General features: G+C 38.0%; 1 protein-coding gene across 2 annotated transcripts in view; it reads right to left on the bottom strand.

Annotated features, from left to right (window-relative positions):
- The window catches only part of CFAP46 (cilia and flagella associated protein 46), a 101,714-nt gene that overhangs the window by 84,006 nt on the left and 5,101 nt on the right, over positions 1-12,607 (bottom strand). For both annotated transcript variants that reach the window (XM_030030593.2, XM_030030592.2), the window contains exons 3-6: positions 12,281-12,405; positions 11,160-11,291; positions 7,094-7,158; positions 6,392-6,556 (exon numbers count right to left, since the gene is read on the bottom strand). In XM_030030593.2, the coding sequence (XP_029886453.1) occupies positions 6,392-6,556; positions 7,094-7,158; positions 11,160-11,291; positions 12,281-12,405 (487 nt within the window). The remainder of the gene's footprint in view (positions 1-6,391; positions 6,557-7,093; positions 7,159-11,159; positions 11,292-12,280; positions 12,406-12,607) is intronic.

The raw sequence follows: 12,607 nt of genomic DNA, 5'->3' as shown, positions 1-12,607 counted from the left end.
TGTGAAAACTTTTCTCAACACGACACCTGGAATTAAAACAATTAATTAATTAAAACAATAAATTTCTGTAAGATGTATTCTAAGATTCTCCCTTAACTACTGGAAAGTCTAGTATTTCAAAAGCATCTAGGAACAGAAAATTATTGATGTTGGGAACTGCAACATATCTACTGGATTTTCAATACTTCATCTGATTTAAGTGGAAAAGAGCCTCTGATTCCATGAAATAAATTAATAACAACAATAGTAATAATTAAAATATTTTTAAAATAAATACAAATGTAAGAAAAAATAAATGCTACCATTAGTTTTATAACACAAACACATTGTGTGCACTTGCTGGTTCTCATCAATGCCTCAGCAAGAGTATGTTTGGTACAAAAAAAACCACATGCACAGTATTCTAGATAACCTTTAGCATACCCTTTGGAATGTTTTGTCACTTAATTTTTTATTCCCTCCAGTTTCAGCTTATAAAGAAAATGCTCCATAGCAATAAACCATCAGTCATAGATCAAAGAAATAGACAAGTTCACAAAGAGAAAGGAAAAAACTGTGGCAGAAGTGTAACAGGAACTGGAAATGGTCTGTATAATACCAGATCAAAACACCTCTGAGAAGAGGTTGTCTGACCTTGAAAAACTACATGGACACTTTTCATTTTGCACATAAAACTGTTTCTCTCAGTAGAGATATCTCAAGGTTTATCCTCCAGCTTTACTGATGAAATGTAAGAATGGTAATACATTGATATTGATACACTATTTATTTCCAATTATTATCAAATAATTGGTAATAATGCAAATGTGTATATTAGTACTGATAGCAAAGTGGGTTGATTGTGGGGATTTTTTGACTTCCATTTTAATCTTGCTTAGGGAAAAAAAAAACATTCAGTGCAGTTCTAAAAGTAAAGTTACCAACAACAAATTAATTTGCTAGCAGAATCAGGTATTATAAAAACATCTATTTTCTAACTTTCTGTATTCCTTACAATCTTTAAATTAGAAGATGAGAGCTGAGACTCGACGCTGCCTTTGCCTCAGTCTTCACCAGAAAGGTCTCCCAGGCCTTGTGCCTGGTGAAAGCATTCAAAAAATTCAGCAAAGCAGATCTACTGAAAAGGACCTGGGAGTCCAGGTGGACAGCCAACTGAGCACCAGCCAGCAGTGTGCTCTGGAACCGAAGGCAGCCAACAGCATCCTGGTCTGTATTAACAGGAGCACAGACAGTAGCAGATCACAGAGGCATGTGCCTACAGGGAGGCAGGTCACTGAGAAGAGGGACCCAGGCTCTCTACTAAGGTGAATGGCAGGAACACAAGTGACAACGGGTGTACACTGGAACAAGAGAGGTTCGGAGTGGTAATAAAGAAAAACTTTCTGTCCATGAGGACAGTCAAGCAGAGTTGCTGCAGCTCAGAGAGCTTGTGCAGTCTCCATCTATGACTGTTTCCAGACCTGACTGGATAAAGTCCTAAGCCTGATCCCACAGATGACCCAGCTTTGAGTAGGAGGTTGGATTACCCATCTCATGAGGTCTGTTCCCACCCGGATTGCCTTGCAGTCCTAAAGTGTATGCTATATCTCTAGACATCATCTGTCAGGATTATTTCAGATGTCATCTGTTATGTTTGGTTTTTTTGAAGCAACATTGTACCTATGTAATGAACTTGTCTTAAACTTTTGGAATAGCTTGTGAAAATAGATACCTTTACCCTTGGTTCAGTTCCACTGTGTATTCTCTAAGTCTCAGAGCTTCCCATTAGCAATAATTTTCTGCTCAGCCAACATTATTTTTTTTGTGATTTATTTTTACTGATGTTTTGGATATTATTTGTTGCTTCTTTCCCTGGAATTAAATACTGAAGAGGCAATAAATCTGCCTGCATGTTGACTAGGTTGCTTTCTAACATTACTTTTCCTTACTGACCATACACTTATGAATATCTTAGCCTACCTGTGCTGCTCAATCCAGAAACATCTGTTCTCACTAGCAAAGACTTGAAATTATCTAACAGACAGCTCTTTCTCTTAAAATTTATATCTCAGTAAAATATGAACTGAAATCAGAGATTGCAAATCAGATACTATCAGTTCAGATGCTTTAAAATTTGTTCTTTAGATTTATTTCAGAAAAACTTAACATACAAAACAGTGTGGCCAGCACAGCAGGACTAGGGCAGTGATTGTCCCCCTGCACTTGGCACTGCTGAGGCTGCACCTCGAATACTGTGTTCAGTTTTGGGCCCCTCACTACAAGAAGGACATTGAGGTGCTGAAGCATGTCCAGAGGAGGGCAACGAAGCTGGTGAAGGGTCTGGAGACAAGTCTTAGGAGGAGCAGCTGAGGGAACTGGGTTGTTTAGCCTGGAGAAAAGGAAGCTGAGGGGAGACCTTATCGCTCTCTACAACTACCTGAAAGGAGGTTGTAGTGAGGTGGGGGTCAGTGTCTTCTCCCAAGTAACAAGTGATAGGACGAGAGGAAACGGCCTCAAGTTGCACCAGGGGAGGCTTAGATTGGATATTAGGAAAAATTTCTTCACCAAAAGTGTTGTGAAGCGTTGGAACAGGCTGCCCAGGGAAGCGGTGGAGTCACCATCCCTGGAGGATTTAAAAGATGTGTAGATGTGGTGCTTAGGGACATGGTTTAGTGGTGGATTTGGCAGTGTTAGGTTAACGGTTGGACTCGATGATCTTAAAGGTCTTTTCCAACCTAAATGATTCTATGATTCTAAAACCAAGTGATACTCTGCCAAAAGGTCTAACTCTGAATATCAGATCTGTAAACCTACAACTATATTTAAACAAAAGTAACATTAGGACCTTATTTCTGCCTGAATTTATAGTAATAAACTTTCTTCTCCTTAGTGAACAGCTGTCAGAGACATTGAGCAGATACTAGCGTATGGCTTATACATCTTATTTACCATTCACCTAAAGTTCCACAGCACAGTTTCACTTTTAATCTAAGTCAAGGAATTAATCATTTAAGTCTTTCAGTTAGATTAATTAAAATAATACAATAATCTGGGCACACACATAATTTATACAATTATACCCTCAAAAGAAGACAGTATCAGCCTTAAATATATGCAGCCACTCCATAAAAAAAAAATGACACACTTCTCCCAACTACTATCAACTCTATACTACCGAGATGCTTGAGCAGGAGGGTTGGGCTAGGTGATCTTGAGGGGCCCCTTCCAACCTCAACCGTTCTGTGAAGATGGCAGAACCAGGGGCCTTTCACTGAGAAAATGTATGCTTTGTTATAAGCCAGGACTGTTAACTCAAGCAATTTAGTCAACCTCTGTTGTCAAAGGCTCTCACATTCTAAAGAATTAAAGGAAAACTGATCGTTTAACCAGGATCCCATATTTACTAGGAAAATAGTTTCCAAGACTATTTTGCTAAAACCCTCTACTCTCTCTGAAGAAAACTCCTTCACACATTTTTTTTCTTAGCAGAAGTTACCACGTTTAAACATGAAAATAAATTCTACCATCTGAACGACCCACTCATGATGTGTGAAAAATAAGTGTGCGGGTGTCATTGTATATACACCATTCAACATGCAATGGGAAGTCAGATTGAGACCTTTCATACATAGCTCAAACAAACAAGGGTATTTTCAATAGATATACAATATGCTTAAATAATTATCAGTGTAATACATTAACATGTACCTTTCTGCTATTCTCATTATGGAAAAAATGTATTTAAAGGCAACGTATCAGAAAGTATTAATTTATTCAGTCACTTAAAACCCAGCAGTTATAGCAGAAAGTAACAACATACATGTCTATTTAAAAACTCTGTATTTGTACCTACCTTTTAAAATTACATTTAATGAGGTTGCATTTTTCATTTCCTTATACATGCAATAAGGACTTTGAGTCATGCTTAATAAGAACATCCTTGAAATGGGGAAAATAACTACAATGTACTTCCTCAGCCACAAATTTTCTTCAGTGAAATATCAATTGCTAAAGATTCTGACTAGAATTAATTATTTAATTCAGTGTAAATTACATTATACACACTTCTGAACAGTATGCATGCAGAAAAACCTATGCATTTCCTAAATAAAATATGAAATTGGCTGACAAGTTTCAGTTATGACAGACATAAATGTGGAAGGCATTTTTATCCAACCCTAGATTACTAATCTCTTCCCTAAAAATTATTAGACTTTTAATTCTAAATTTTTTGCATAATACTTAAAGCTAGTCTGTGAATTCATCTTGTTGGGAGCTTTCACTCCTGAATAACAATCTATTTCCCAGAAAGAAAACCTGTTGGTTTAAATCTTAGTAGCTTTGTTTATGCAAGTGTCCTGGTTTCAGCTGGGAAAGAGTTAATTTTCTTTCTAGTAGCTGGCATAGTGTTATGTTTTGGATTTAGTATGACAATAATGTTGATAACACTGATGTTTTCAGTTGTTGCTAAGTAGTGTTTATACTAAGTCAAGGATTTTTCAGCTTCTCATGCCCAGCCAGCAAGAAGGCTGGAGTGGCACAAGAAGTTGGGAGGGGACACAGCCACGACAGCTGACCCAAACTGGCCAAAGGAATATTCCATAGCATATGATGTCATGCCCAGTACATAACTGGGGGCAGTTGGCCGGGGGAGGCCAGATCACTGCTCGGGAACTAACTGGGCATCACTTGTTTTGTATATTCCAATTCTTTTATTATTATTGTCATTTTTATTATTATTATTTATTATTATTATTATTGTCGTGGTTTAACACCAGCCAGCAACTAAGCACCACGCAGCAGCTTGCTCACTCACTGCCCCCCCCACCCACTGGGATGGGGGAGAAAATCGGGAAAAGAAGTAAAACACGTGGGTCGAGGTAAGAACGGTTTAATAGAACAGAAAAGAAGAAACTAATAATGATAATGATAACACTAATAAAATGACAACAGTAATAATAAAAGGATTGGAATGTACAAATGATGCGCAGTACAATTGCTCACCACCTGCCAACTGACACCCAGCTAGTCCCCGAGCAGCGATCCCCTGCCCCCACTCCCCCCAGTTTATACACTAGATGTGACGTCACATGGTATGGAATACCCTGTTGGCCAGTTTGGGTCAGCTGCCCTGGCTGTGTCCTGTGCCAGCCCGTCCAGCTTTCTTGCTGGCTGGGCATGAGAAGCTGAAAAATCCTTGACTTTAGTCTAAGCACTACTTAACAACTGAAAACATCAGTGTTATCAACATTCTTGCATACTGAACTCAAAACATAGCACCTTACCAGCTACTAGGAAGACAATTAACTCTATCCCAGCTGAAACCAGGACAATTATCATCATCATTATTTTCTTCCTTTCTGTCCTATTAAACTGTTCTTATCTCAACCTATGAGTTTTACTTTTTTTCAATTCTCTCCCCCATCCCACTGGGTTGGGGGAAGTGAGTGAGTGGCTGCGTGGTGCTTAGTTGCCAGCTGGGGTTAAACCATGACAGCAAGTTATTCTCCTTTTCATAACTTTTTGGCTCTTATTTTGCCTAAGACTGGTTAAAAGAAGACCTATTTCATTTATGCTTTGAAACATTAGACCAAGCAGTATATCTAAATTAGCAGGGGCAGCCTTTAATTTAATACTGAAGAAAAACCACATATAATACTAATTAGAAAGGAAAAAGCTTGATCTAAATTAATTACATTGATAAGAACCATACAGTACCAAATTATACATTAAAGCACGTGACTGACATAAAAAACACATCACTACTGATGACAACTCATCTCTGTATTCTTAATTCCTGTATTTGCAATACAAATACTTATTTTGCTCACTGATTTTTCATAAAGTTTCATTTCAACATACAGTTATGGGTTAACAAGAGGAAAAAATAGTAAGAAAGATAACTTAGGTTAATATATATAAAATCTTCATAATGAAGAAGGAGGAAATTAGAAGGTATCCTGAATATGTTCTCACAACCTTACCAGGCTGTTTCTTTCTCTTTAGGGATCAGAGGACAGAAGAGATCTTTGTTCATCTATTTAAACATTATGTTTCCTTACATGAAGAAAATAGTTCTTAAAGAAAATGGAAGTTTGTCTTTCTCCACACTTAAAAGGACAGCACATAAGCAATGACTCCAACACTACATCCAAAATGACTGTGATATTTCAGATTGGACCTAGGGCCTAACTGCCTCTGCCACTAAAATTTTAACCTCAAAGTAAATATTAAAATGAAGCACCTTTTATGTTTAAGTGTACATTTTATGAATTAAGCTTTCCACAATAAATGTATCTACAATGTTACCAACAAAACATAGGTTATCAAAGGCTATCTCATACCTCAGGTGGCAGCCATATGTACAAGAGGACTACAGGATGTCCATATGAAAAGATGTGATTAAACTTACATCATGAGTTCTGCTCTCCATTCATTGTCCTGCTCTTCAGTTTGGTTTAACACTTTAACAATCTGAGAAAGGCTGGGAATAAGACAATAGCGGAATCCAGGCTTAAGATATGGCCTCACAAGTTGCCAGTAAAGAACTGAGGCATTATATATCAGAAAATAATATCTGAAAAACAGGAATCAAGAATTTAGTATTTCATGGACTTAGATAAACATAAAATTACAGACGGAGTATTTTAAGACACTTTCGAGAAGCAAAAACTAGAACTTTTCCTATGTGTTTAGATAAGAACCAATCCTGACTATGAACTGAGAACACAAGTACAGCACAAGAAGAATACAGTAACTCTTGCAACTATACTCTACCCAGTAATTAACCACTTAAAATAAGCTAACATGGTGCTCTCCTTCTACAGAGCATAAATATAAAAGGGGAAGAAATGCTTAGTGGTATCTTAAACAGCCTTAAACATGTTGACTCATCTCATTTAATTAAGACTGTTCAGTATTCTTATATTGTTGCAGCACGCACAGCAGTTACAGAAGTGCAGTAACAAAATTGAAGGAAAATCCACAAAAGCAAAAAAAACCCAAACAACACAACTCCAGGTACCTAGTGAAAATCTGAGACAAACAACTATGAAAACCTAACTCAGTAACATTTCCTGAGATTTAAAGAGTTAAACCTCTCAGTAGGGCCTACCTTCGATCATGGCTGGCAAAGTCTATCGCCTTCATAAAAAAGAGCACAAACTTTTCAAACTCTTCCTAGAACAGAACAAAAAAATGTTAATGCAATTTGAATATGGCTTTTATAAATCAGTACATTATTTTCCTATTTCAATATGTTCACATCTCATAATTTTTATTTTCAGACCAATCTCAAATAAAACATGCTGCCATAGAAACAGAATAACTAAAAATCGGTAGCATTGCCTATTACTATGTTTTCCTGATTTCAAATTTTAAGATCATTTTTTCAGTTTCTCACTTCTGCGAAACTTTAATTATTAGGACTGAAATTTTCCAGAACTGCAAAGCTGCGTACTTTTTAAGCTTTCAGCAAAGAAAGCTCAGAAACACCCAAGAGCACAGCCAGGAAAAAAAAAAAAAAAATTGGCTTGTCCCATTAAAAAATGTGAGCTATTTTTCTTCACAAAATCTCCAACAAGAATTTGTCAACTGAATGGTGTGTCAGGCATGCTCTTTTTATCATTAAAGCAGCTGGGAAGCAGCTTTTCAGAGGAGGACCCGGGGGTCCTGGTGGACACCAAGCTGAACACAAGCCAGCAGCACGCCCTTGCCGCAAAGGCAGCTAACGGTGTCCTGGGCTGCCTTAGGAGGAGTGCTGCCAGCAGGCCGAGGGAGGTGATCCTGCCCCTCTACTCAGCACTGCTGAGGCCGCACCTAGAGTGCTGTGCCCAGTTCTGGGCTCCCCAGTACAAGAGGGACGTGGACACTGTGGAGAGAGCCTAATGAAGGGCCGCAAAGATGATGAAGGGACTGCAACATCTCTCATGTGAGGAAAGGCTGAGAGAGCTGGGACTGGTCAGCCTGGAGAAGGCGGCTCAGGGGAGATCTCATCAGTATGTACAAATACCTGAAGGGAGGGTGTAAAGAGGATGGATGGGATCATAAAAAGGGATTTTTGAAAGCCTAAAAGAAAGATGCAGTGGAAACAGCAAAGCAGAGGTGGAACTGGATGGGCAGGAAGGGGATGACACCAGAAAGCTCTCTTGAGTGAGACAGAACAACTAAAAACTCTGAGAGTTGGGACTGATTTACTGGACTCTGGGACTGGTAAAAGAAGGCTACTGAGCAAAAGTGGGAACTGCCTAGATAAAGAGAAAACCAGGATTAAGAGCCTGAGAGTGTGACAGATGTGCTCAACCCCTCCTTAACCAAACCAGCAGCAGTTTGGTATAGGCTCCAAAGGAGGTCATAGCCAGGCCAAGAACTCCTCTAGGAAACCCACAAAGGAGCAGAGCTACACAGTGGAAGTTGTGGGAACAAGGAGTCTCGTGCATACCTCTCCCATTGTATGCAATTTGACCACAAGCCAATCACTTTATCCCATAAATATGACAGCCTAAGTGAGCTGCCTTTGAGCTCTCCCTGCTAGGCAGTGTGGCTGCATGGCGGTGATCTCCAGCAACGAGATCTTTTACCAGTGACATATTATTGGATGAGCCCAATTTGAGTTCTCCCTGGATGGCAACTGCACTGCATGCCAGGCAACTCTCCCCTTGAGCAGGGATGCCTCTCAAGTGTTAAGAGATATCAGTCATTTAGCTTAAATAAGCAAGTTTTAAACAGAATGAATCACTTAAAGTTATAATGTTGTGTGAGTTAGTAAGGTGTTTGCTTAGCTTTACTTAGCATGAGTAGCTAGATTTGCTGAAGCCTAGGCCGCAAGCTGTAAACTTTCACTTAGATTTCCTGTGCCTACTTAGTCAAAACAGGGGCCTCCAGAGCCAGCATAAATCAAAAGATAAGGAGGCTTCAAGGCTACAACCATGAACAGCACCTGCAACTCAACAAGATAACAAATGGCTTGTCTGGAGACAGTGAAGAAATCCAATAAGGAGTCAGAAGATCTCAGACCAGAATCACTATTGGACCAAAGGGCGCATGGAAGGCACGTGAAGAGAGTGTGAAGAATGCGTAAGGGGCAGGTGAATGGTCTGTAAGGGTATAATTGCCCAGGGCTTTCTTCGTTCTGGTTCTTCCTCTCCTTTCCTTCTCCTCCTCCCCATCACCCCCACCTCCAGGGGCACCCAGCTCGAGCTGATCCTGCTACTGTACCACTCTATTAAATTATTTCTTTTTATAAGACTCAATGCCTGAGAGTCTGTTTCGGGAAACCGAGGGCTCGAACTTCAGAGCGAACTAACGCTGGACACCTGGATGGATCAATAAGTGATTAACAGCATGCTAAACTTCGAAATCCTAACTAAGTGATATAAAGGATTGATTGTGCACATATAATCTTTTAGGCATAAACCACTGACCAAGTCTGAGACTAAGTCTGGATCCAGCCGCACCCAGACTCCTCTCTGAGATGGAGTTTAGAAAGCAAGGGATCCATTCTGAACCTCGTGACTCAACGAGAGGCTTTCCTTACCCTTTGAATCTTTTAGATATAAACCACTGATCAGGTCTGAGACTAAGATTGGACCTACCCACCCCTAAGCTCCATCAAGAGTTTAGAAAGCAAGGGGATGCATTCTGAACCTTGTGACTCAACAGGAAGGTCTCTCTCACCTTTTTGCATCTCCAATCTCTGTACAAATCATGGAAAATCGATTCTAACTCAATTTTCCTTTGAATGTTTATCCCATGTAGTAAGTAACAGAGTGAACCTTGCCATCGAACTCTGTTAAGCTGCACTTTTACAAATTCTTTAAGTGATCTAAAACACTCATCCATGACAGAGAGGTATTAGATACTAACATAGAAAAGTTGCACTTGGCCCTTAAGAATATAAGCATCTTAATCAGCTAACAAGGATTCCTTAGGATAGAAACCAAAATAAGGACAAATTTATCTTTTCTAAGTGAATGATAATTACTGGTCATACAGCATGAGATGTTGTGCCACTCCTATTTTCATAAATGATCTAGGAGCACAGCAGTGAAAAAACTTTACAACTGATAGAAAATGTATCTTAAAAACACATTACAACACACAGCACAAAGAACCAAGTTATGATTGCGCATACTGGGATGGTTCTTAACTTCCAAGAAGTTAACAAGAGTCAAGAAGGAAAGAGCAAAATTTGGCTAAGATTTAGAAAACATCACAGAATAGTTTGTTTAATTTAGAAACATAAAAGGCTAACTGGACATTAGAAAATACTTTTCAAATGTGTACGAAATTTTAAAAGGACAACTGATCAGTAGTTCTGCACATGCACTCAGAGAAGGCAGAGAAAGTACAGTGACGTAATAGGGAAAAGATTCTAGCTTGAAAGTTAATTCAAACACTTTATACAAAGAAACTACAGAAACATCTGTCAGAGAAATTTGTGAACACAAACACCACAAACATCTGTTAAGGCCATTTTAGGTGGTCAGATACCATTGAAAAATTGTCAAAGCTGACTGACCCCAGTATGAGGACAAGTAAAATACTGAAGACAGAAAACAGATCCCACTCCATCTTAAATTCAGCAGGAGGTAAAAACTGCTCATCATGTATGGACACAGTATCACCGCATAGAAGCTTGCAGAAGCAGAAGTATCCTGCTAAGTTGCTACCAAAAAGCTTCATCTCTCATTTCAAAAGCCACATCCAAAGTACTACATGGAAAGGTTACTGATCAGTGGTGGAACCACACTGCCACAGAAGAGAAATGAACTGTACAACCTCTCTGAGGGCCCCTTTAGTCCTCCATTTCCCACAATTCTGTGAAATGCTTTGTGTGATCCTGAATAAAACTGGTAACTGTTTTACCAGTTACAGCTAAATTTGGTCTGAAAGTATTGTATCAATGTAAAAGGTGAAAAGGTTGACTTTAAAACAATCAACTGGCTGAAAAATTTTGCAAACATTTTTTTTTCCTCCCCAAAATATTTGCAATATTAGTCTAATTCAGTTGGTAAGTTTTGTTTACTCCCAAACTACCCGTTAATATATTTTCCTTTAATTTTTCCCACAGTCCTGGTTACACTTGTGTATTTTAAATGACTGAAAGCAATACATAAAAACCTAGGAAGAAATACTCTTAAAAACTGGCTTAATATAATGCAACTTTCATGATTTCTCACCAAATTATCTGTAGAGAGTGGAGTGTGCAACTGGCCTTGGCACAAATACGCTCTGCCAAGAAACTGGTTCACAGGAAATCTTGCTTTAAAATACATCTGTAGACAGTCACTGCTCATTTCCAGATATCCCAGCTAAGACCAAAAAAAGCATTTTAATATTAAAAAAAAAATGCAATAAATACTTAACTAAGAATCATTAGGTTTTAAAAATGCATGCCTACTGAAAGCGTAACATCTAACTGCATACCAGTATGCAAACAACATTCCATAAAGCTGTGTATCAGATCTGGTACAAACCCATTAAGATTTAAAATTTAAATCTAGACTTTTATCATTCCAAATGTATAGAAAAATAGCTCCTTTATTTAACAAAGCTCTTGAATCACTCGGTCATAGAACTCCTTACAGTATACAAAAAAAGTTTCCTTTTTTAATAGCCATTAACAGAATTGTTAACATAAAGGCAAAATTCTTAGTAGAATTTTTTTTTTAAAAAGGACGGGTATTAGCCAGCAGGATTTTCTATGGATGTCAATGCTGGACCTCAATTTTCAGACAACAGAATTTGAGTGGCTTGCAGCTTGGAAAAAAAAAAAAGTTTCATTAGAAACTTTGTCTACTTGAAATCTAATCATTTGTACCCATGGATTGAAAATTAAAAAATACTTCAAAATTAAGAACCTCTACCACATTTTATAAAAGTGAGCTCACTTAGCAACAATCTTTCATAATTAGAATCTCACCTTTTCTTCTTTTGCCCAGTAGGGACTGTTCAAAAACACATTTTCTTCAGTCATAACCAAATGCCTAACATCAGTTTTCCATAACAAGAAAAAACAGACATGGCAAACTATTTTATATTGCTATGGTATATGTTGCATATTTTGGTCTAATTATAAACTTCACAAACCACAGTGTGCTGACTGTGAAAGAATTGATAATTTAGAGGCCAAGTTTTAACTGAAAATGCATGTTTAAACAGTTGTTCTCCAAAAACAGAAGAGTGTAATATTTTTCACAGATACCTTTGGGAATATTTTTAAGTAGGAACTTTAACAGCTGTAAATACATGTCATATAAATGTTTTTGTTCAATGTAGATAAACTGCCTAAACTACAAACCTGAAATGCTTGTTCAGCACATAAAACATATAAGTCCGTGCTGAAGTTATCTGATGAGTCAAGTGCAGATTTTCCCTGACTGGCTGATTTGATCAACTCATAAGCGTTCTTCAGAGCCTGAACATCTGAAATAAAAAAAAGAATAAGGAATGTAACAGACAATTTATGTTTCAAGTTGGACTGACAGACATGATTGCATTATTTCAAGTGAACTATATGGCATCCTGTTTCTCCTTTACAGAAATAAATTATGAACGTGTAAGGATAATAATGTCAAGCAAATGTTGTTCAAAGTTAGCCACAGTTGTAAGGTGAAGTGTTACAACT

This window comes from Aquila chrysaetos, chromosome 11, assembly GCF_900496995.4.
Source record: "Aquila chrysaetos chrysaetos chromosome 11, bAquChr1.4, whole genome shotgun sequence".
Taxonomy (NCBI): domain Eukaryota; kingdom Metazoa; phylum Chordata; class Aves; order Accipitriformes; family Accipitridae; genus Aquila; species Aquila chrysaetos.
Note: the sequence above shows the minus strand (reverse complement) of the source record. Positions and strands in the feature narration are given on the sequence as shown.